The sequence below is a fragment of the Podarcis raffonei genome, chromosome 16, assembly GCF_027172205.1.
Source record: "Podarcis raffonei isolate rPodRaf1 chromosome 16, rPodRaf1.pri, whole genome shotgun sequence".
NCBI lineage: Eukaryota > Metazoa > Chordata > Lepidosauria > Squamata > Lacertidae > Podarcis > Podarcis raffonei.
In genome coordinates this window covers 1,599,782-1,624,211 of record NC_070617.1, presented here as the reverse complement: position 1 = coordinate 1,624,211, position 24,430 = coordinate 1,599,782, and the positions used below count along the sequence as shown (strand labels likewise).

The window sequence follows — 24,430 nt, the reverse complement described above, 5'->3', positions numbered from 1 at the left end:
CTCACACCTGCCTGCCCCTGCCCCGCCCTCCCCAAAAAACAGTTCTTCTGTCTTGTTAGGATTCAACCTCAATCTATTAGCCACCATCCATCTTACAACCACCTCCAGACACTCAAACAGGACATTCACCACCTTCACTGGTTCGTGGCCCACAGGTTCTGTGTCGAAGTTCTCTTGCAGCCCACTTGGTCTGAGAGGGTGGATTGCCATGGGCTACTTGCTATTTCTGGATAGGGCTGTTTTTCTCATGCAGCTATTGCTGTCCCATCCCTAGTACTGAAACAACAACCTGCTGCCTCTTTAATTTGGCCCAAGGAATTGCATGGCCTGTGTGTGTGACGACTTGGGGCAGACTGAAACAAAAATATACAAAACCTCATGGATATTAACCACAATCTTCGTACACCTTTACCATCAGGCAATGACAACATTCTTCAAAGGGTTATTTTACCAAATGTTATTGAGACAAATAACACAGTACATAGCATGGTGCCCAACATACACACTGTAAAGTCTCGTGAGATCTAGAGCAGGGACCAGATATGATACAATGACCAGCTTATTAATGCACGGTTGGTTTCTGTGGTCCTACAGCACCTTGAGCTGGGCTGGGAGGTCCAGATACTTGGCTTTCTACACTTCAGCTCTGAGAAAATCTTGGTAAGGGGCAGCCACAGACCTAAATCTATACCCAGGACTCATGGAAGATCACTCCCACCATTGCAGTGTGAGTGTGGTGTCTGGCACCAAAGCCAGAGGTCTCCAGCATAGATTTCTGAACAGCTTCCAACCTTGTAATAGCAAGCACAGGGGCCAAGGGTTGACTGGACGGTGGCCAAAAGAGGATCTCTGTGAGCTACATGAGGAGGGAGGCATTTCCAGGCCTGGAGGAGCCCCAGAGTTTGCAGATGTACAAAAACCTGAAAGCAAAAGACTTAATGGGACACCTTCTCCCCCCAAAAAGAGAATCAACCAATTGAGGATTATAGAGTGAACATGACAAAAGGAAAATGGAGAACAGGGTGAGGAGGTTGTGTGTGTGTGTAAATGTAAGTGTAAATGTAAGTGTAACATTCTGATTAGAATCTAGAACTGCAACATATTGTTGCAGGACACATTAATTCCCCCCCCCTCAAGTACTTCAAACAGCAGAAGGTGGAATCTAGAACTTAAAAAAGAGAGGCTTTGAGCATTCTAGAGTTCAGCCGCAAACAGGTCCAAGAAAGGCTCCTGATATGAGAGATCTGAAAAGCTGAAGGCCAATGTGCAGACAATAGTTTGGGGAGAAATGGAGCCTTAGTTCAGCCTTGGTCCATCTAGCCCAGTGTTCTCTACACTGACTGGCAGCAGCTCTCCAGGATTTTAGGCAGGGCGTCTTTCCCCCCAGCCCTACCTGGAGATGCATTCAGGTGTTGAAGCTGGGACCTTCTACATGTGAAGCAGGTGTTCTACCACTGAGACATGGCTTTGCCCAAGTGCTGCATACTGCTGACTCAGACCATTGGTCCTTCTAGCTGAGGACTGTCTACAGTGGCTGGAAGCAGCTCTCCTGGGTTTCAGGGAGGGGACGTTCCCAGGTCTACTTGGAGATGCTATTGTGGGTTTAACCTGGGGCATTCTGCATGCAAAGCAGGTGTTCTGTCCCTGAGCTAGGACCCTTTCCTCCACCATATTTATGCGGAAACAAACCCTGTTGCATCCATCCCTTTCCCATAAGCAGAAACCCATCTTCATTCCAGTCCCAGTTCATGAACTGCATCATTCAGGATGCTCAATCAGTGAAAGCATCACCTTCCTCTTGGTTTTGTTTAAAACTGGAATGTAGGAGTGCTAGTTTTGCTTTCATATTTACTTTGATACATCATGAGCACAAGGTCAGGATTGCTAGCGTAGTCAAGAGTCCACTGCCCTCTTACGCAGAGCAGTCCAAAGGGAAGTCTATTTTGACACCTAAGGAGAGATTCAGGTCTAGCAGTCAGATGACAGATGCTATCCTGAGCATGATGTCACATCCATTCATAGACGGTCTCTCTCTTTCTTAAAAACAGCCATGGATGGGCTTACTAAAACATTTATGGGAGGTAAGTCTGAATATTTATTTATTGCCGTCTTGTCCATCTCAAAAGCAGAGTCTTCCTTTTAGCCATGTAATTGCATGCTAGAATGGTTCTGGTTTCATGTTGCTGCTGCACACAATGGCTTACATTTCAGGAGAAGAGTGGTGGACAATCTTTCAATCTCTGCCAATCTGTCCAATTTTTCCCTGGGTGGATATCTCAAGACTCCACCTCCCTCTTTGCTTTCTTTTGAGGCAGGCGGAAAACTCCATTGTATGGACTGGTCTTTTGGAGAATAGTTTGCTCCATAGTCTACAAAGCCTTGGGTCATTCTCCCTTCCAGGGTTCAGCTTCAGGAAGATATCCTCAAGCCACTTTGGAGTGAGGGCTTCCAGTCATTTCAGAGCGAGGACTTCTAGTAACTTTGGAGTGAGGGCTTGTAGCAGAAAATAAGGTTTCACAATAAAAGGAAAGAAAGGGAATTTTGCCCATGAAATATTCTCTTCTCTTCTGTGCCAAAAAACAAAAAGAAAAAGTAGCCTTGGCAAGTCCCAAGTGGTGCTCATAGGGTTTGGCACATCGTTTGGTTTTTGGCCCCTGCAAAGGTGATGTTTCTTGACAAAATCCCTCTTGCTGGATCCTGCTGGGAAACAGAATTATATTTATAAATCAGATGGCATATTGGGGCTCTCCCACAGAAGAGAGGACAAACTTCTTCCCCTCTACTAGATTAAAGGATCTACCCTAGACTGAGGGTAGATCTCAGTTGGACATGAGGAGAAACGTATCAATGGTAGAACCAGTTTGACAATGGGAACACTCTCTAGAGCTGCTGGAGCTTTCCTTTGTTGAAGGTCTTGAAGGAGAGGCTGGTGCATGACTAGAATCACACACAAACATATTTGTTGCATATATTTGGGGGGGGGGAAATCACCACCATTTGATTTTTTTTTAAGCCCACCCAAAATATCATGGACCTTACCAGGCCTATGTGACTTCTTCAGAAGAATTGTCCGGGGTCCTTCGGATCTGGTCGTAAATAGTCGTGACAAGACGTTCTTTCTGGGGGCTTCTCTCTGCATTATTTTCCCGGAGACCTAGGGACTAAATGCAAATAAGGAAGAAGTTTGTTTGTTTTAAAATGATGTGGCATTTGCTGAGAATAAAAATGACGCCCGCCCCCAACACTTGGGAACATGGGAAGCTGCCACATACTGAATCAGACCATTGGTCCATGTAGCTCAGTATTGTCTACACTGACTTGCAGTGGCTGTCCAGGATTTCAGGCAGAAGTCTCTGTTGGGAATCTGAATATGTGCAGCTTCATACAGAGTCAATTAGGGTTTGGCCGACAGCCAAGGCAATGTCAAGGAGTGTAATCTTCCTGGTGATACAGAGGCATAGAGACAGCTCCATGATTGGTCAAGCTCTCACGGGAATAATGATTTATGGCCTATTAACTGGAATGTGTTAGAGTGGCAAGTGTAGGAGTTGGAGGTTGAGAGTTGTGAGTCGTGTAAGAGAGAGCTAGTTAAAGATCCATGTTCTGTTCCTGTAAATAGTCCACTGTATATAATAAACTACAAGTTACTGGTCCCTGCTTCATCCATCCTGTCTGCAGCCAGTTGCCAATTGCTTTCATGAACTCTGCGTTTACTCTGCTAGGTCTGGCTAAGGTCCTGCAACAAGTCAGAAAGTTGCAAAACACCAATAGTCTCTCCCAACGCTATCTGGAGATGATGGGAACTGAAATGGAAACCTTCTGCTTGCAGGACAGAGGCTCTACCACTGAGCTATGGCCCTTTCCTTAATCTGAGCTCAATTTGTGTAGCTGTGGAGAGATTGTTAGGATATTTCCGTTCCACCTTAAAAGGGAGCAGGCTTTGTGAGTCACAGAGTCTGCGTATTTCCTGTTCACAGGATGTTTATGTTTTCAGTTGCTTTCATTTCCTTCTTGTTGCCTGAGCAGACCGGAGCAGGCAGTCATGTTTGTCTTTGCTCTGACCAACGCTGAATAAACTGTAAATATGCTCTCCTTCTGTGCATCTCTCGCTGTGTGAATTCTGCTGACAGAGTGTGCACCAGCCTAAGAATGTGGCAATCTGTTTCTGAGGCTTCGTGTCGCTAATTGCTGATATTGCCTGTCTACGGGAGGTCGATGGATCGTCCGGCAGCCGGCTTGGGGGCTATGATGGACTTTGCCTCCCTGGCAGTATCCCAACAGAGATGTCTAGCGGTTGGGATCAGATGTCCTCTTCTGTCACAGAGCCAGCTGTTGGGCTCAGCGGTTGGGCTCAGCAGTTGGGCTCAAATGTCCTCTTCTGTCTTGGAGCCAGCTGAGACGGCTCCTGAGTTGGATGAGGAGCAGCGAGAGGGGCTGGCAGAAGAGGAAGCACTAGAAGGTCTGGGAGAGCAAGGGGAGGTGGAGGCAGGACTCCCTGATGTTAGGGAGCCCCAGCACCCCTCCAGCTCTGGCACAGAGGGAGAGGGCACACCACTTTTAGCTGCTCAGGACAGGAGGGGGTTAAAGCGTAGGGAACAACACAAACGTATGAGATTACCAAGACTGCTCTGCTGGAGGCAGAGCTGAAAGCCTCCACTGTTACGAAAAAGGAGCAATGCAGAAGCGAGCTCCAGGTGGCTGGAATGGTAAACAGGAAACTGATGTTATTGGAATGTACCGTGGGAACAAGGGACAGTGTACTGAGCACCGGATGTTAGCTCAGAGTGGCACATGACCCTGTACTGGAAGTACATGGGTGGAGTTTTTCTCTCTCTGCAGCTGGTGATGAGAGGGTACAGACATGATTTCTCTGTACTGCTGGAAAGACAGAAATAAAAGCATGTAAATATATTTCTGTCTGTCTCTTCCCCCCCCCCCTGGCGATAGGAGGGGGAGGAATGGTGTGTTCTTCTTCACGTTGGGAAGAATCGCCGACTGGAGACCTCCCCTGGTCTTGGCGGGAGTCGCAGACAGGAGGTCAACAAGGATTCAAGCCGGGCACCTGGAGGGTGGCCAAATTCCTCGGAGCTTCGCTGGCTCTGCTGGCTTGAATTCAACATCCACTCCCGGGATCGGTTGCCGATGATTTGGACGCGTGAAGAGATACTCTGTACTTTGTACTTGTACAATAAAGACTGTAAATACCACTACCATCAAGCCGAGGGATTTATTGCAAAGGGCAAACCTCCCCCCTTTACATCTTCATAGGCCAGTAGCTAAAGAAGGACCTGTGAGGTCCTGCAGTGGTATATTCTGAAGTTCAGCAGACCCCCATAGCCAAGCCTTCAAGGAAGAGTCCATAGCCAAGCTTTTGAGGAAATAATTCCTCTTTCTGCAAAACAGCTCTAGGCTGACTTGGGCTTCCAGCCGGCAGAGGAGAGGCCCAGTGGGGGGGCCTCAGGACAGTCTCACCTTATTGTTACCTTCTGGGGGGCTCCTTCGAAGGATCTCTGCATACTGGGGGTCAGATGGGCTCTCCTCCACTTGCACAGTTGGAATGGTAACTTGGAAGAAGAAAGAGATCGAGAGAGATCTGTGTGAGAGAGATCCTACATTGCTTTAGGTGGGAACTGTTTCAGCCTGAGGACCGCAATCCCATCTGAGCAACCTTCTGAGGGCCACATGCCAGTGGTGGGTGGGGCCAGAGGGAAAGTGGGCGGAGTAACAAATGTAAATGCTGCCTTAGGCTACTTTCTGCACAGACTCACAACCCAGTCTCTATTCTCTACCCAGGCAAGAAAGAGGCATTATCTGATTCCAGCCAGGCAAAAATACTGTATTTGACCTGGGAGCAGTTCTGAGGTTAGACAGAGAGGCCTAGAGGGCCACATCTGCCTCCTCCCCAGGTCTCAGGCTCCTCACCCTTCCATTTTAACATAAATATTGTCTAATCTGGTTGCTCCTGTGACAGCAACAACAGTTATTAAGCATGGGGAAGTTTTTGTCAGTGGGGAGAGACGCTTATGAGGAAATTTTCCACAGGCAAAATCTTTCTGCACCAAGGAGTTCCTAAAGGCACAGAGTTTTTCAGAAAAGATGATGGCCCTTGCATTTAGCTTGCACTCCTTTTAATTTCTTTTTTCAGTTAAGTTTTATCCAGTTCTTCAGTCAAAAAGCCTCCCAAGAGCAGCTTCCAGTTCCACAGAAATTTGACAGTCCCTGCTCTTGAGACTTACAGTCTAAAACAGACATGGCTCAAAAGGAAAGTAGATTGGGTGGGAAGAGAAAATAAGCAAACTCGGGTAAAATTACTTAACTCCAAGTTGTTCCGATGACCAGCAGGGGTTGAAATGTTCTGTGACTCGTGAGTTTCTTTAAGTGTGACATAATTAGGGTTGTAGGGGAAGGACTGGAATACTTCAAACAAATGTTTGGCTCACCAGCTTCTGCCGATTTTTCATTATTGATCCTCCAGCACCAGAAGGCAGCCCCAAGACTCAGCACTAGCAGGACGAAGGTCAAGACGACGTAGCCTGACTTGGAGAAAGAGGCCTCGGCTGTTGGGATTGAGAAGGGTGCAGAAGGTCAGAGCCAGCTTGCAAGATCTACTACACACACACACACACACAATTCCAGCAGCAAACACCTGCTGCTGCTTTTTGTGTTGTTCCTGGTAGCTCACAGGAAGAAACAAGTGTGTAGATCACACAGCAATACAGCAGCAGCTGTAGAGCATCACCCAGATGCAAGTACACAAAAAAGGCAGGACTCTCGAATGTCAGGCAGAGGTTTCAGAGAAACAGAAAGGGAAAGAGAGGGGGGGGGGACAGATCAACATAGGGGTATCTGATAGTTTTATAGACCATGCACCAGCTACAGAGAAACTAGGAGAGAAAGAGTTATTGCAAGGAGAGATGAAATTACAGAGAAGGGTAAGGAAACAAGCTGGGTTTAAGAACTCCAATAGTGAGTAAGGAAATAGAAAGGGAGAAATCTAAGGGTCAGGGAAGCCAGGAAATCTGTCTTCCTGGCTTTGCATGATTTTGCCTCTGTACACAGACAGCTGGAGCATCGTTACAGGGAAATTGGGTGGGAGAGGCTGAGACACACATAAACACCATGAGCCTTGCCTCACCATGAGGGAAGGACAGGGGGTCTTTGCTGCACATTACCAGAACTTCATTCATTTATGTTCAAAACTCCATTCACAAAAGTGCCTGACTAATCAGAAACTCCAGAGCCCTGACAGCAGCCCCTAATGTCAAGAAAATTAACAGCAGCATATCTGCAAAGGAATTGCCTCTGCAAGGGAAGCTCAGCTCAATTTGCAGAAGGAGCCCGCAACTCCCGGCTGAGCCCCAGGTCTCCAACAAAGGAAAACAGGGAAAGTGAATTGCTACATTTGGTATTATGTAGCAATTCACTGGGGCAGGGGTACCTTTACCTTTACTAGCAATTCATTGATAAATGTATCTACGTACGGGCTCAATAGGAAAACTTTAGAAATTCATAAGAAAACACATTGTGTTTATCAATCTTCTCAGTTCCATTGGCATTTAGGACCCAGGGAAGCGAGGTATAAGGGGAAGTGTGAGAAAGCCCACCATAATCCACAGATGTACAGTCACTTCTGCAGGGCCTTCCAAATGAGTCACGATGGTGATATCCTGCCCCAAGGTCATGGATAATGGGAATTGTAGTCCAAAAAGTTTGGGAAATTGAAATTGAAATACTTTATTGTCACTTGTACAACTTGTATACAGCGAGACCCCCCACTCACCTCTCTTAGTCTTAATTCCCCTCGTTTACTGACGCACACCCACCAAACCCAAAAGTCAGTTGCCCTGTTGTTATCTTTTCATTCAGCAGCCTAACAGCCCACGGATAGAAGCTGTTCTTTACCCTGTGGTGTGACTAATAGTGCTTCTATATCTTCTGCCTGAGGGCAGGAGATCAAGAAAGTGGCAGCCAGGGTGTGAATCATCCCTGAGAATTTCCCTCACTCTCCTGAGGCAACGTTCTTCCGCGATTTCATCCAGCGGATTCATGGGACAGCCCGTAATACCTTGTGCTGTATTCACCACCCTCTGTAGGCACTTCCTATCAGTTGATGTCAAACCAGCGTACCAGACTGTGATGCAGTAGGAAAGGACACTTTCTATTGTGGACTGGTAGAAGGAGATCTAGATCAAGAAACCTTGCCATATAGATAATTACAAGCCAAAGGCCTGGTGGAAAAGGAATTTTTTGCCTGGCACTTAAAGACATGCAATGATGGTGCCAGGCCAGAGCCTCCCTGGGGAGAGGAACTTATAACTTGCTTTGTGTGGATGATAAAGCTGGAAAAGCAAGAGAAGTATTTTGAAAAGTGTTCAGTGTGGGAAAAATTCATTTTCTGTACCTCCACTCTGGCAGATCCTTTGCAAGTCAAAGGACACGATCTTGTGCTCGATGGGGTTGCTGGCCGTGCAGGAATAGGTGGTGTTCAGAGAGGCAGGCAGCAGCGAGAGGCGGAGAGTCTTGCCGTCAGGGGAGACCTGGTATCTGTCAGAGCTCCCGAGATCCCGGATCGGGTTTCCTTTCCTCCAAGTGACGTTGACCTGCTCCTTTCCTGCAGAGAGACACTGCAGCGTCACATTGCACCACTTGGACGTGCTGGAGACCAGCTGACTCTGTATCCGCGGAGTAGAGACGGGTTCTGGATGCCAATGATGAGAGAAAATGAAAAATGATATGTGGTGGATGTCAGTCAACATGAAGTTTGAACAGATGTCACAAAGTCACTCTCAGGAATTGGGAACTAGGGCTTTCCAAATAGTACATTACATTTCTGCCTTCTCACACAGGAGCCAGATGAAATCTACACTGTGTTTCTAAGCACAGTGAAACTGCAGACTCCTGCATTTCAGAAATCCCAGTCATGAGTTTGCAATGCTTTAATAAATCCAGTATCCAAAGCGCAATGGAGGAGGGGAATTAGTTCTCCCATTTCCTCCCAACACCTAAATATTTCTTAGCAATGAGCTGCGGATAATGTTGGTTCTGCTAAAAGTCCAGATGAGATTAACACATTTGCCTTTTTAATTTTGTGCATCAATGTTAATTTTCTTAGGGATATAAGATCCCTGTTTGTCTCCACAGTGCTTCCCACACACTTGCGGAAACTCAGATGAATTTTATGATTCTGTTTTAATGGCAGATCCTAAGATTACTGAATTTCAGTAATCCAAAGCTTACTGAAAATACAGCCAAGATCCTTTCCATAGCCATCAAAACTAGGCCACAACTGTTAAAGGAAATACGAATGCAGAGTCGAAAGTGTCTGCATTTTTTAAAACTACATTTGATTGCTCATCAACCCTGCTTTACTTAAAAATACATAATGTGTGGGTGCATAAATATATATACATGCACATACTCTTCTACTGTGGTTGCCTTGAATATTGAGGGGGGAAACTGTCAAATTCTCACTTTCCCAATCTTAATTTCAGTTCTGCACATCAGTTTAAAAAATTGTAACAGCATTTTAGTGTGAATTTCTCCTAATATACACATTTTTACATGCAGTTTCCCCTAAAATGCATTTTGTATGTTACTGTAACCAATATTTGCATTTTTTAAAATGGAAAACCTACCCCGGCCTAGCCATTTTTGTCCATATTACTTGGTTAAAGAACTGCATTGCAGAATTCAGAGAAGGGCAGATTTTGAAGGATGGCTGTGTTTTGGCACTCATTTCTTTCTGAAATTCTGCATTAATGTGAACAAATCCCTTACCTTGATAACCCTATCCTGTATCCTGTATCCTAATGTTTATGTACTGTCCACTGAATAAACAAAAGTATACTGTTTCTGGTAAAACAGGGAGAGAGAAGACAATTGGGCTAAAAATTGAAATTCTGCTAATTATTTTATTTTTAATATGCATGAGTGGACATGACTAACTCAGGTTCATTAATTTCCATGAGTCAACATGGAGTATAACTTAGCTGGATATAGCCTAATGACCCACCATAGACCATGAGGCGGAAGATCTGATCTTCAACGATAGCTGGGAATAACTTCACTCGAGCCCCAAAGACACCGCTGTCATTCAGCTCCAATGCCTTGATCCTGAGCGTCTCGTTGTACATTTCTATCCTCTGCTTAAACCGGTCACCAGGATCTGGCCGTTCGAATTTCCCATCCCGAAACAAAGCCACCAGCAGCGCTGGGCCAGATCCAGCCCGGTAGCTCCACTCAATCTCCTTCAGCTTGGCCTGTGGACCAATGTTCACAGAGAGGGCCACCGAACCTCCCAGGACCCCGTTCACCTGGCGAGGAGGGGTGTGTGACTGGCCAGAGATGAGATCTGAGGATGATACAGAAAGGGAATGGAACAGTAATAATCAGAGAAAAGAGATTTGTGCACAAAACATAGGGATTTGCGGGGCAGAATTATTTTTCTTCCTAGCCCTAGGCTTAGAGTGTTGGAAGACATAGCACAGTCTAAAAGAAAGTACTTTTTCATGCAGAACATTGTTAAACTACAGTGGTACCTCGGGTTACAGAAGCTTCAGGTTACAGACGCTTCGGGTTACAAACTCTGCTAACCAGGAAGTGGTTGCTCCAGGTTAAGAACATTGCCCCAGGATAAGAATGGAAATCGTGCACCAGCGGCACAGCAGCAGCAGGAGGCCCCATTAGCAAAAGCATGCCTCAGGTTAAGAACCATTTCAGGTTAAGAACAGACCTCTGGAACGAATTAAGTTCTTAACCCGAGGTACCACTGTACAGGTTTTGCTCCCACAAGAGGTAGGTCACCAACTTGATTGAAAACTGAGTCTCCAATGTTGTGATAATACTCACAACCATGATATTTTAGGCAACAATCCAGCTAGCTGACTCTGCAGAGCTAGCAGAGTGGACCCAACCACTTTTTTTTTTACTCAGTACAGTGGTGCCTCGCAAGACGAAATTAATTCGTTCCGCGAGTTTTTTCGTCTTGCGATTTTTATCGTCTTGTGAAGCACGGTTTCGGAAAAGTTTTGGAAAAGCTTCAAAAATCACCAAAGTCTTCAAAAACCTCAAAAAAGGCTACCACTCCTGGAAGTCAGTCGCAACTGTATTAACGGTGTTAAGAAAAAGGAAACAAACTTGCAAGACATTTCCGTCTTGCGAAGCAAGCCCATAGGGAAAATCGTCTTGCGAAGCAACTCAAAAAACCAAAAACCCTTTCGTCTTGCGAGTTTTCCGTCTTGCGAGGCATTCGTCTTGCGAGGTACCACTGTAGAATTTCCCATTGAACATACCGTTAAGTTGGATATGAGTGTTCTAAATATCTGTGTTTTATGTTTATAGTAGTGGTAGGGGCTGGCACCCCTGCTTACTCCATTTGCCAACCCTTCCACGACACCTAGTCAACTCCTACCCCCTTTACATCTGACCAATTCTCCCTCCCTTTATACCCCACCAGCCCCCTCACTTATCCCCTCACAGCTCACCCCAAACTCCCCTCCCCTCAGAATTTACCCCACCACCCTCTCCTCCCATCTCACCCCAAACACCAACCCCTTTTAAAGGAGGAGGAGAGTGACTTCAGAGAGTGGTTTGACCTTCTGAAGTGCCTCCCCCCTTCATTAAACCTCATGGCAGCCATATTTAATGCCGGGGGGAGGTGCTTCAGGGGGCAGTTAGACAAACCCTTCTCTGAAGACCCCCTTTCTGTTAAACAGCTCACATGGCCACACTGCTTGCTTGCTCACCTGCCTGCTGCTCTGTCATGAAGCTGGAGTTGGTGCGGCCCCCTATCAGCAGCCACATGAACTTCAGCATGACGACAACCTTACGTTTTTATGTATATAGGAAGGAAATATCATCCATAGCAAAAGCCACCTAAAGCCTGTGGGCAAGCTGATATTTCCCTTTTAAGAATTAAGTCATAAAGCCCACCATCTGGAGACTTCGTTGAACATGTGTTCACATACAGATTTTTGCACACTTCAGGGGAAGTGTTATTTAAAGTCTATTTATCTGCCGGAAGATCAGATTCTTAACCAATCTTGTCTTGTTCTGGGAATAAGTTAAAACACACATGGGCAGAGTGGATGTGAAGATGAAGTTAGGCCACAGGGTGTCACTGTTTCAAGAATCTGGGCAAGGTTTTAGGTACACATGGGCATGTGGCTGTGAAGAGGAGGGCACTCCCCTAGGTGGCGTTGTGTCAAAAATATCCAGACAAGGTCCTAGATGGACAGGAAATGGGGTGACCCACTGGCAAATTCTGAAGAAGACCTGGATCTACTCATAACACTATCCCCCCCCATTTTATTCCTTCATCTACTCAGTCAATATTGAACCTAAGAATGTTGACTGTGCTGTTAAGGGCTCATTCACCTGCACACCAGTCAAGCCATCTTTGGCTAGCATTGATTGCCAGTCTGTGTTGACCAGACATTCCACCTATGCAAGAGAAAAAAACAGGCAGAATTCAGACCTCAGAATGAAAATATAGGCACATCAGTGGGGGACCCTTAGCTCTCTATTGCATACTGAAGAATTGGATACATTGCCAAACTGAAATACAGCTATTGGTTCCATCATTGTAAACCGGTGTTGCTTGGGTCCTGATCAATATGAGCTCTAGGTCATTCCACTTGTCACAGGGGGAGCAATTAAGAAATCCCAGAGCCAGCCTTTTACAGTGTTGCACCATGATCCCATGCAGGTTTCCTGAGAAATAACTCCCAATGAATTCAGCAGGGTTTAGCTTCCAGGAAAAAAAATGTTCAGGTTGGGGAAGGAATTTGATCTTTGCAAATTCCATTAAAAAAGCCTGGGTGCTGGAAGAGGCCAAAGGGGACCCATCTAATCCAGCGTCATGTTCTCACAATGGCCAAATGCTCCCCCCCCCAAAAAAAACCTAGGAATCCAGATAAACTGCCTCTGGATCTGGAGGCTCCATAGGAACATAGGAAGAACCTGCTGCTGGATCAGGCCAAAGGGGGCCCATCTAGTTCAGCATCCTGGTCTCACATTGGCCAACCAGATGTCTGGGAAACCAACCAAAGCAGGATTCGAACACAAGAGCCCTCTCCTCTCCTGTGGTTTCCAGCAACTGGTATTCAGAAGCGTTGCTTCCTCTGACTATGGAGGAAGAACATGACCACTGTGGCTAGTAGCCACTGGCCTTCTTTGTTACGAAAAAGGAGCAATGCAGAAGCGAGCTCCAGGTGGCTGGAATGCAAAACAGGATGTTGATGTTATGGGACTGTACCGTGGGAACAAGGGACAGTCTATTCAGTGCACTGAGCACCGGATGTTAGCTCAGAGTGTCACATGACCCTGTACTGGAAGTACATGGGTGGAGTAATTCTCTCTCTGCAGTTGGTGATGAGAGTGTACAGACATGATTTCTCTGTACTGCTGGAAAGACAGGAATAAAAGCATGTAAATACATTTCTGTCTGTCTCTTTCCCCTCCCTGGCAATGGGAGGGGGAGAAGTGGTGTGTTCTTCTCACGTTAGAGGAGGATCGCCGATTGAAGACCTCCCCTGGTCTTGCCGGGAGTCGCTGACAGGGAGGTCAACAAGAATTCAAGCCGGGCACCTGGAGGGTGGCCAATTCCTCTGGCTTTTGGCTTGAATTCAACATCCTTATCCCCCAGTTCCTATTTATAGCCACCCAGGTTGATGCCCATCATTGCACTGTGAATTCCATAGTTTAACTATGCATTGTGTGAAGAGGTCATTTCCTTTGTCTGTCTGTCCTGAATCTCCCATACTTCAGCTTCACTGGATGGCCCAGTTGGGTTTTGGTATCATGGGAGAGGGACATATTTCCTCTCAAGCTACTTTATGGTGGATAAATCTTCTATCATGTCCCCACTTAACTGACTTTCTCCCAAACTAGTAAAGGTAAAGGGACCCCTGACCATTAGGTCCAGTCGCGGATGACTCTGGGGTTGCGGCACTCATCTCGCTTTATCGGCCAAGGGAGCCGGCGTACAGCTCCCGGGTCATGTGGCTAGCATGACTAAGCCACTTCTGGCGAACCAGAACAGTGCACGGAAACGCCGTTTACCTTCCCACTGGAGTGGTACCTATTTATCTACTTGCACTTTGATGTGCTTTCGAACTGCTAGGTTGGCAGGAGCTGGGATGGAGCAATGGGAGCTCACCCCGTCACGGGGATTTGAACCGTCGACCTTCTGATCGGCAAGCCCAAGAGGCTCTGTGGTTTACCGGTAACCCACAGCGCCACCCGCGTCCCTTTCTTCCAAACTAACCCCCACCCACCCCAAAAATTGCAACTTTTCTTCAGAGGGGAAGTACGGTATTTCAGGCATTAGATCATTGTGCCTGCTGGTCCATCATGATCTGATCTGCCCCTTCTGAATGAATATCTGCAGGTTGCATCTTAGCTATGCATCCTATTTCACACTTCTCTGAATGCTGCAACGCAGATCTCGGCTCAAGGAGCATATCAAAAGTACATTTAACAGTGCATATTTTGGAGATGCACATTTAGAAACACACATTTTGACAGGCAATGTTTATTTTAAGGGGAATGTGTTTTAAAAGATTTTACCTCTAAAGAGACCGCAGTCTCCACTGACCTACATTCCAAGGAAACCAAACCTGGGTAAATGCAGCAAAATGGTTCTATTCAAACACATATATATTGTTGTAGATTTGGGGGATCCCCCTGACCCCTAGAAATTAATGAATGCAAGGATTGTGGTTATTTGGGGTGGCAAGAGAGAAATATAAGCTGCAGAGGAATTCCTGGGTAGCCTGGCCAAGCTAGGGCAATTAAGGGAGCAATAGAGGGTCATTAAGGGTCCTTTGAGGACCATTGCCAATGCAAGAGAACTCCTTCCCCCTTGCCCTGAGGTGTGAACAAAGATGGGGGGTTTGAAGGGTTGCCAAGGTGAGGGTGTGTGTGTTTGATGGGACAGGAAATGGGAGTTTTCAAGCAAGGGTTGCTGGGAGGGAGAAGCTGGAAAAAGAGCTGAGATCCATCTTGGGCAGGCTGGCTGAAGGCTACCAGTGCTGCTGTGGGGTACTAGCACTATGCTGTAAGATTTGGACTCCCTTCATGCAGACTGAAGATGTAAATAGGTGAATGAACCATATTTCTTAAAGCCACTGCAGTTTCTGCCACACCTTCGATTCTCTAAAGGAGCACAGACCCTGTGTGAGTGCCTGCGACCCTGTGGGCTCTTGCCACCACTCATCAGACAGAGGGGCAGGCGCCCGGCATTTCCCATCCAAGTACTAACTAGACCTGCTCCTGCTTAGCTTCTGAGACCAGACCGGACTGGGGGTGTTCAGGGTAGTGTAACAATATATAACTTGAGCATAAGACAAATCTTGCTTCCCCATTAGGTTTTCAGGTGAGCCCCAAAACCCAGCACAGAGCCAACATCTCTTTGTATCTCCAGCTTCCAGCTTGCTTCTAGCTCAGACCACACACCCCTCACTCAGGCTATTGTTCTCCTAGCAAGCGGCCAGGTGAAGGGGTGAAGGAAAGGCCCATCCATCAGCCTGGAGGCCACCACCACTTGGGGCTCAACCATACTTTCCTTTGTCCCATGACAATCAATCAGTCAGGATTTCTGCAGATTTACATTTGTTCCAATTCAGCAGTAAAGAGCAGTTTTTCCCAGGGAAAGTGGCAGGGACAAGAGAAAAACTTCTCTGACCTGTGCCTAGAAATCATGAGACAAACAGAAACGTGAGTGAGCCCTTAGTTGTAGCTCTTGCAACCTATCTCATTCTTTTGGGATACAGTCATACCTCTTGTTAAATCCGCTTCATGTTACATTCTTTCACGATACGTCCCGTGGCGACCCGGAAGTACCGGAAAGGGTTACTTCCGGGTTTCGCCACTCATGCATGCGCAGACACGCAAGATGATGTCATGCGCGTGCGCAGAAGCAGCGAATCACGACCTGCGCATGCGCAGATGCGGTTGTGTTCTGCTCATGTTGCGAATGGGGCTCCAGAACAGACCTCGTTCGCAACCAGAGGTACCACTGTACTGGTGAGGTCACCTAAGCGCCCAGCTAAGGCCATTGTCTTACAAAGAAATTCGTCTGACTAGTTCAGCAACAGAATTCTCTGTTAGATTTCAACCCTCGCTGGGCACAGAACCCCAAGAATTGGAAGGGGCTCAGGGCATCATCCAGACTGTTAAATCCACAACAATAGATTTAAATAGAACTCAAATGCAAAATTTTTGTGTGGATTTTACAGAAGCAACCCTGTCACTTATTTCAGGAAAGGGATAATATGGACTTATCGGCGAACACATGAGAAAGTGATGTGGGCTGTGCCAACACTGATTCGCCTGTCTCCGCTGCAAACTTAATTTCCTTGGGGCAGGGGGAGAGGACAGGAGAGTGCGTAATAAGACTATTTCCAACGCAGAGGCGTGACACAAATCCCAACAGCCTTGAGAGGTCACTGGTGATTCAAGGACCCGATTGCCCTCGGTCAGAGATTGGGAACATCTGCAGCCCTCCAGATGCTTGTGCGCTCCAGCTCCCATCCTTCATCTCTGGCCGTTGGCTGGGATGCCTGTTGTGGGCTTGGAGCCCAACATCTGGAGGACAACAAGATTCCTCATCCCTGGGCAATGAAAAACCTACGTGGGGGTGGAGGGAGGGAAGAGAGAGAGAGAGAAAGCCATGCACTGCTGAACTCTTTGCTATTTGGATGATCCCATTCTATCTTCTCCAGAATCTGGATCAAAGCTTCTAGCGGTGCCCCTGGTCCTTTGCCCCCATGAGCCACTCCATGAATGTCACAGGCCCAGATCCCCCTGTGACACTTTCTTTCTTAAGCTGTTTTGCAACATGCTGGGAAATCTGGCACACACACCCTCCTCCCCCCAGCCAGGACACCCAAAACTTGTCAAATTGCCCCCTACGTCTGGGTATCATGGTGTGACAAAACTGCTGAGTATGGCCCTGTCTCTCCTGCTGGCATCACAGCTAGAGGTCTCCCTCCTTCTCCACCCCCCTCCCTGCTGCTGCCTCCCCTTTGAGGAAGAGGAAAACAGATGTGGTTTGGTATTAAGAGAAGATTAAATACCCACATCAGAGCTGTCTCTCTCTCCTACGGCTTCCGCCTGCCAAAATTTATTGTGAGCTGGGCTGTGTTCTGGGTTTAGCCTTCGCCTCTCTCTCAGATAAAAATAAATCAATAAGTGGAGGGATAAGGGGGGGAAAGGAGAGAGGGGGTCAGTTGCAGTGATTCTATTTTCCTGGGGTTTCTCTTTATTATCTATTAATAATTGCAATCTTTGATTGCTGCTCCTTTGGAAAATGCCAAGAGACCTTCTTTGATTTCATTAGGTACCAGAAACAAATAACAGGTGGTGCGATCTGTTTTCTCTCACCCCGGTTGTTTTAGTAAGGTTTTATTTATTCCTTTGTGTTTATATCTCACCATTTTTTCCCTCTCCAAGGAGCTCAAGGTGCCTATTACATGGTTCTTTCCCTCCCTCCTCGTTTAGCCCCCACAGTGGTGAGGCTGAGAGGCAAGCTGTGGCTGAGTCAGGGTCATGCCCAGTGAGCTTCATAGCCAAGTGGGAATTTGAACCTTGTTCTCCCAGATCCAAGACTGACACTCTGTTTGTCTATATCTCCATCACATTGACACCCCACCTTTTTCTCAGTTTGGTGTAGTGGTTAAGAGTGGTGGACTCGTAACCTGGTGAACCGGGTTCGTGTCTCTGCTCCTCCACATGCAGCTGCTGGGTGACCTTGGGTTGGTCACACTTCTTTGAAGTCTTTCATCCCCACTCACCTCACAGAGTGTTTGTTGGGGGGGGAGGAGAATGCTAGCCGCTTTGAGACTCCTTCGGGATATCAAAGTGGGATATCAAATCCAAACTCTTCCACTCTTCTTCTTCTCCAAGGGGTTCAAGGTGGCATATGTGGTTCTCTCCCCCTCTACATTTACACTCCACAACAACCCTGTGAGGTAGGTTAGGTAGAGAGCCAGTGACTGTCCCAAGGTCCATGTTAGACCCAGAAAGCGGCCTTACTCCAAGTCCTGTCTAGCCTGGCCACATTGTTCTCTAGTCTGCCTTCCATTCTCTAGTGTTCTTTAGTCTGCTCCATCCTAACATCATGAGTCAATCCTCTCCCCAGGGCCCTTAAATCCTTTTTTTCTTCCACTGTGACTGTTGTCTGGGTTCACCTTAAGGAAGCGATGGATTGCGGAGATGGGGGAGGCAGGGACGAGGGGGTGGGTAGGTTACTGGGATGAAGAAAATTGCGTCCACCATTTATCACAGCTTTATCCCATTTTATCCTGAAGTTGGTTAGAACATTGTAATCTCCGCAAATCCCCTGTCCTCAAAGCTGAAAGACATGACTGGTTAGCAGGGGCTTGGAGGGAGGAATGAGTTTTTGGGGGGGACACACACACACAACTGGTGGATTATTACAAATAAATAAATAAAGGGCTTAGGAAAGGAACGCTGAGAGGCAAAGATGGCAGGCAGCGCAAAGGAGATGTGTGCAGATTTGTCGCTTCCACAATTTACGTCCCTACAACCCTCAGTGCAAATTTATGTTCCCAGGGCAGCATGAGATACGCTTTTATTGCATTTATATATCACTTTTTCCCTCCAAGGAGCTCAAGATGGGGGTACATTGTTCTTCCAACTCCTCATTTAATCCCCGCAACAACCCTGTGAGGTAGGTTAGGCTGAGAGCCAATGACTGGCCCCCCAAGGTTACACCCAGGTCCTAGTCTGACACTCTCTCTATGGCATCACAGTGGGTTGCAGTTGCTAGATGGACTGATTTCAAACATTAATTTTACTCAGAGGAGACCCATTGAAATGTGACGGACATAGCTAGCTTCAGTCCATTCATTTCAATAGGTCTACTCTCAGTAGGCCAAATTGAGAATCTGAGGAACAACAGGCATCCTTGCTGGAAACATCTGCAGCCTTTAAACCTGCTTAATCCTGTGACATTTTATAATACAGATTAGGAATATTCAGTCCTAACAGAAGCAGGAATCACAATCCGCCAAGGTTGTTATTATTACCATTAATCAATCAATTGCCTTCTCAACCACCATCTCAAGGCAATTTACATATCAGATAATTAAAAACACAAAAGCAATATTGTACATTTAAAACAAGACTAAGACCCTAACAAGTGTACACTCATGGCAAAGACCCATTTATTCAACTGGAAAAGTCTGTGGGAACAACAATGTCTTCAGTTGTTCCCAGAAAGTGCAGATTGAGGGCACCTGCCAAGAGTGAGGAAAACGCTAGCAGTCCCAGAAACCTTTGCAACTGCAATCCCATGAGTCTTTGCACTGACCTTTGAAGCCTGTGGGGAGTTGAAGTTTGAGAAAGCAGATTTGGAAGAAGCAGTTGTGGTGGGGTTTGATGGATTTTTGGCAGAGTTTGTTTTTTTTAGTAGGTGTTCCCCACTAAACGCCATTTCACATATACTTGGGGTATCCGGGAACATAACCCCTGTGTAAGTGGGGAGACGCCCGTATTGTTTTCATTAAGAGATACCCTTTTATACACATTCATCTATTTGGGGCTAGAGAACTGCACAGCAAAATCTGAAATATTGCTCTTATTTTGAGGGGCAGGCGAGTTTCGATTTGTGTATTGTGAATTAGGCAGAAGTTGGCATTGCAATATGAACGAAACTGGATTTCTCCCTCATCCTTTCCTGAAAGGCTAACAACTATAGTTTCTTATCAGTGCTCTCATGGGTTAGATGCATGAATGGTGGTCATCAACTGGCAGATGTTCAGATATGTGGCACAGGGAAATAATTGTAAGCTGTGGGGTCAAGAGGCCTTGAGATGCAGTAAGTCTGCGTCATTCCTTCAAAAAGCTCAAATAACAAGCAGGGTGGGCATTCTCAGCCGTACCACTAGCCAGAGTTGAGATAGCCAGCTTTTCCACCTGAACCCACCAGACCTTCCCCTAAATTGAAGCACAGAGTTGTGTCTACCTCATGGCCTGTTTTGCACCTCCCTCATCTCATCTCCTGCCCTTGGATGCATTGGAAAATGCTCTCCTACTGTCAGTGTTTAATCAGATTCAGCTGCTCTACATTGAAAGAGGTGGAAGACGCCATCTTGGTTTTGTGCCTCAGGCAGCAAAACGTCTTGTACCAACCTGGAGCATTAGTTAGAGCTGCTAACATCGTTCATTATGAAAATGTCTATTCTGCGCTTCCATAGGTAAGGTGCTATTACACCTTCAGGTTAAAGCTTTTGAGGTCTCACAGCCTCCCAGGCAAGGAACTGTGAAATTGGTAAGTCTAAGAATAAGACTTTAGTAGAGTAGGGTAAGAAGACAGCGATTGTTAGAAATTTTCACTTTTCCAAATATTTCAAGGCAGTTTTTCAGCCAACAATTACAAAACTGAATCTTTTAGGGAAATGTGTGCATAATAAATAAATGCATTAGGCTCAATAACATATGAAAATTTATCATGTTTGGGCAAATTGCTTGCAAAAAACTCCTGCACATTAGTCAAAACTGCATACAAAATATGGAGAAATACATGAATTTTCAGGATTTTTTTATTTTAAAAAAGCAAATGTCTGCAGAAATGTGGAGGGCTCAATTTAAGACTGGAAAACTGAGAGAACTGGAGTCAACAGATCTAATTATCCCTGCTTCTAACTGATTAAGAAAAACAACAACCCCAGGCTGAATACCAAGAATTAGTAATAGGAATGAACTGAGCAGCAGATGAAATGAGAGGTGGCTGAGGAACTGCTAATTTCGCACACACTTCACATTACGGGTCCTGCATTCCTTACAGAAAGTGTTTCTGGAGCTGAGATCTCTTCCTCCCTGGAGCTTCTCTCATGTGCAAGTTATTTGGAGCTGTAACATCTGGCTGTGTGCTAATAATATCCAGCCACCTTTGCAACCAAGTTGCCTCTGCAGGCAAAAGTTGCCGGGGGGGGGGGGGAATGGAGAAGGATAGAATCTGGATCAGAGAGTCAAGAATCAGGGAGAGTTCTTTTGCATGCCATTGCATAGCAGATGCAAACTTTCATTTCCACCACCTGCATCCAGTCAAAATCATGTCAGGTGTGATCCTGTTGCGAGTCACTTTGAAATGAACTGGAGCTGCACGTTAGTGTAAATACAACTGGTGTGTGAAAATTGCATGGTGAAATGTGCCTTTTGGTTCTCCCCAATGCAGACCAGGTTATTTATTGATTTAATCACTCGTTATGCTTATTAGTCACTTGTTACCTAAAAGGTCACCAAGCAATTTGCATTTGAGAACATAAATGCAAGCACATTATGCCATGGGAATCTGGTTACTGAATTTTTATAAACAAGGATCTGGCAAGGCAATAAGTCAATGGAACCAAGAGACAGCCTGGTGCAAGGCTCAGCAGGAGATATATGGGCGGCATGATTATAGGGGAGTGGGGGAATTCTGCTGAAAGCAGACATTGATTTGCCCACAAGCGCCTTGCCTACTGCTGGAAGATATTTTAAGCTGAAATAAATCCACACTTCTTTTCTAAAACAAATGCTCAAGGCAGCAACCCGAGTGTGCTCATGCCCATGCTTCAAAAACAGTAGAAAACGAACAAGACCAGAACCACAATTTTCAAGCCAACCTAGAAGTCTTCCTCGCAAACCTGGTCCTATGCAAGTTTACTCAGAAGCAAGCCTTGCCATTTTCAGTGGGGCTGTCTCCCAAGTAAAGGATGTCGATGTTACCCCAGAGGGCTTTTAGCAACCACCAATAGTCCCGTATGCTAAAAGGCATCAATAGAATCGCAGCAAAAGTTTCACACGAGGTTAAGTTTTTATTCCAGCCCACCTCAAACAAGGGCACACTGAAGGAAAGTGAGCTGTGCCTATAGGGTGGCCGGGGGTGTGTGGGAATAGATACACTCTCACCTTTGTTAAATCATCTCACCAGGTCTCCACACACACCAACACACCCACACCCATCCCCCAGGGATCTTCTGTGTCTTACACACAGGTCTAATTCACTTACCTGTTAAGAAGCTGGCGAGTGTCAAGAGCAATAAAGCGAGAGCATTCTTTCTGAGCATTGCCCATTTCATCTCCATTTCCTCCCGGCCAGATTCCTCTTTGCCCTGCCTGTCTCAAGAGCATCTGCTGGGGAGGTGGGGAGCTGCCACAGGGAGAAGCACATCACGGAGTCCTTAGAGATCTCTCTCTCCTTCTCTCTCTCTCTCTCTTGCTTTCTCTCTCTCCCCCGCTCAGCTACAAGTGTTAATTAGCACCCCTTAACTGATCATAATTATTGTTTGCGGCTCTTTGATAGCAACTGAGTTCCTGAACAAATCTATGTGTGTGAGAGAGAGAAAGACTCTCTCTCTCTCTCTCTCTCTCTCTCTCTCTCTCTCTCGTGCGTGAACAGAGTTTCAGTCCCGAACGGCGCGGATTATCACCAGATGACGATTTAATCGGAGGGTTCGGTGCGAGCGGGCACTGATGTCGCATCTCATCAGGAAATCCTTCATCAGGGCAATTAAACGATCTCTTCCCCCCAATGTAAGAACAGGGGCCTGACCAAATTCCTGCTCAGACTTGAGTCTCGGAAGGACAACAGTTGCTGGGATGCACAAGGCGGGGGGAATCCAGCTGCAAATCAGGTCCTGCTCACAGATTAACCATCGGGGCATCTGGTCGGCCACTGTGTGAAAAGGATGCCAGACTAGATGGGCTCCCTTTGGCCTGGACCCAGCAGGCAGGATGCTATTGTGTTCTAAATTTAAGCACAGTATGGGGAGAGGGACCTCACAGTGAGCCCTGAACAGCACAGGGGCCCAGCCTCCCAAATTCACACCTCTCTGAATTTTGCAAAGCACTTCCTCCAGCTAAGTGATTTGCATAAACTGAGACACCCCGTGTGCATTCTGTTAGCACCAAAGTGTGTTATATTAGGGGAAGATGCATATAAGCATCTGTCTATTTGGAGAAATTTGTGGCAATATGGTGATGGCTTTTCATGAAGACTTAAAAAGATTTGTAAACAGATGTGGAAATGCAGAGAGTGGAATTTTAGGTTGTTGGGGGAGGGAATGAGAATGGAGAGGAATGGAAATTGATGGATTTTTCTGTCCTGAACTGCAGATGTTGGGGACTCAACCCAGAACCTTCTGCATGTAAAGCTGATTCTTTTTTTCTTTTTTTGCATTCATATCCCACCTTATTTCTTAAAAAAGGATAGATAGATGATAGATGATAGATGATGATATAGATAGATAGATAGATAGATAGATAGATAGATAGATAGATGATATAGATAGATATAGATAGATGATAGATAGATATAGATGATAGCTAGCTAGCTAGCTAGCTAGCTAGATGATAGATAGATAGATGATAGATAGATAGATGATAGATAGATAGATGATAGATAGATAGATAAACAGACAGATAGATAGATAGACAGACAGACAGACAGACAGACAGACAGACAGATAGATGATAGATAGATGGATGATAGATAGATAACGATCTGGCAAAGCAGTAAGTCAATGGAACCAAGAGACTTTTTTTATTTTGCCTTAAGAAATGAGGGACCTTCTGCATGCAAAGCTGATTACTTATTTATTTGTTCCATTTTTATCACACCTTTTCCTCCAAGGAGCCCACAGTGATGTGCATGGTTGTCGCCCTCCATATTTTACCACACAACAACCCTGTGAGGTTGTTAGACTGAACGACAGCGCCTGGCCCCCAAGGTCACTCCTGGTGAGCTTCATGCCTGAGTGGGGATTCGACCCCTGGTCTCTCCTGGCTCCTAGTCTGGCACTGTAACCACTGTGCCACATTGTCTCTCCCACTGAGCTATGGCTCTTCCCCCCAGAGCAGCCTGCCCGCTTCACTGTCCTCGCTTCTCAACCTGCCCAAATGCAGGTCTTGTGTGTCCTAGACTTGGGGTTGGCGAAGGGACATGCGCTGCTGTCGAGAAGTGTCGATGCATCTTCTATTTTTGTGTTGGGTGGTGGAGGTGGGAGTGAACAAAGCTTGGCTTCAAAAAAGAGAGAAGAGGGTGGAGAATGAGAAGAGAGAGAGAGAACATAATGACTTGTTTTGTTTCTTGAGGAAAAGCAGCCCCAAATGTGGGCATGTCATCAAGCGGCTGGGTTCTGTTTTTACCCTGGAAAGCAAGAAAAGGTGATTCACGAGAGATAATGGCGGTGCAACTCTTTCCCCCCTTCTGCTCAAATAGCAGTTTCTATGGAGAAAAGTAAAAGATTCAGTCCACACTAGGGACACGTAAATCTGTCCATTACACACACACACACACACACACACACACATATATATATATATATATATATATATATATATATATATATATATATATAATTTTCTTGATATTCAATTCAATTCTCCACTTCTCCACAGCAACCTGTGGAAAAGTACAACA

The 24,430-nt window shown here is 46.1% G+C and overlaps 1 protein-coding gene across 3 annotated transcripts; it reads right to left on the bottom strand.

The window, feature by feature from the left end:
• Window positions 1-1,054: 1,054 nt before the first annotated feature.
• On the bottom strand, window positions 1,055-22,373 carry LOC128404048 (SLAM family member 5-like). 3 transcript variants are annotated; one of them, XM_053369308.1, is made up of 7 exons: window positions 22,019-22,373; window positions 10,013-10,351; window positions 8,402-8,698; window positions 6,441-6,557; window positions 5,473-5,564; window positions 3,040-3,161; window positions 1,055-2,700 (listed from the first exon to the last, which is right to left on the bottom strand). In XM_053369308.1, the coding sequence occupies exons 1-6, from the start codon at window positions 22,092-22,094 to the stop codon at window positions 3,045-3,047; spliced, it is 1,038 nt and encodes a 345-aa protein (XP_053225283.1). In that variant the 5' UTR covers window positions 22,095-22,373; the 3' UTR covers window positions 1,055-2,700; window positions 3,040-3,044. The 3 variants fall into 3 exon arrangements, with proteins under 3 accessions (XP_053225283.1, XP_053225284.1, XP_053225285.1); XM_053369309.1 differs by having other exon boundaries at window positions 1,055-2,697; XM_053369310.1 differs by lacking the exon at window positions 1,055-2,700 and having other exon boundaries at window positions 3,045-3,161; window positions 5,484-5,564.
• Between the last annotated feature and the right edge of the window lie 2,057 nt (window positions 22,374-24,430).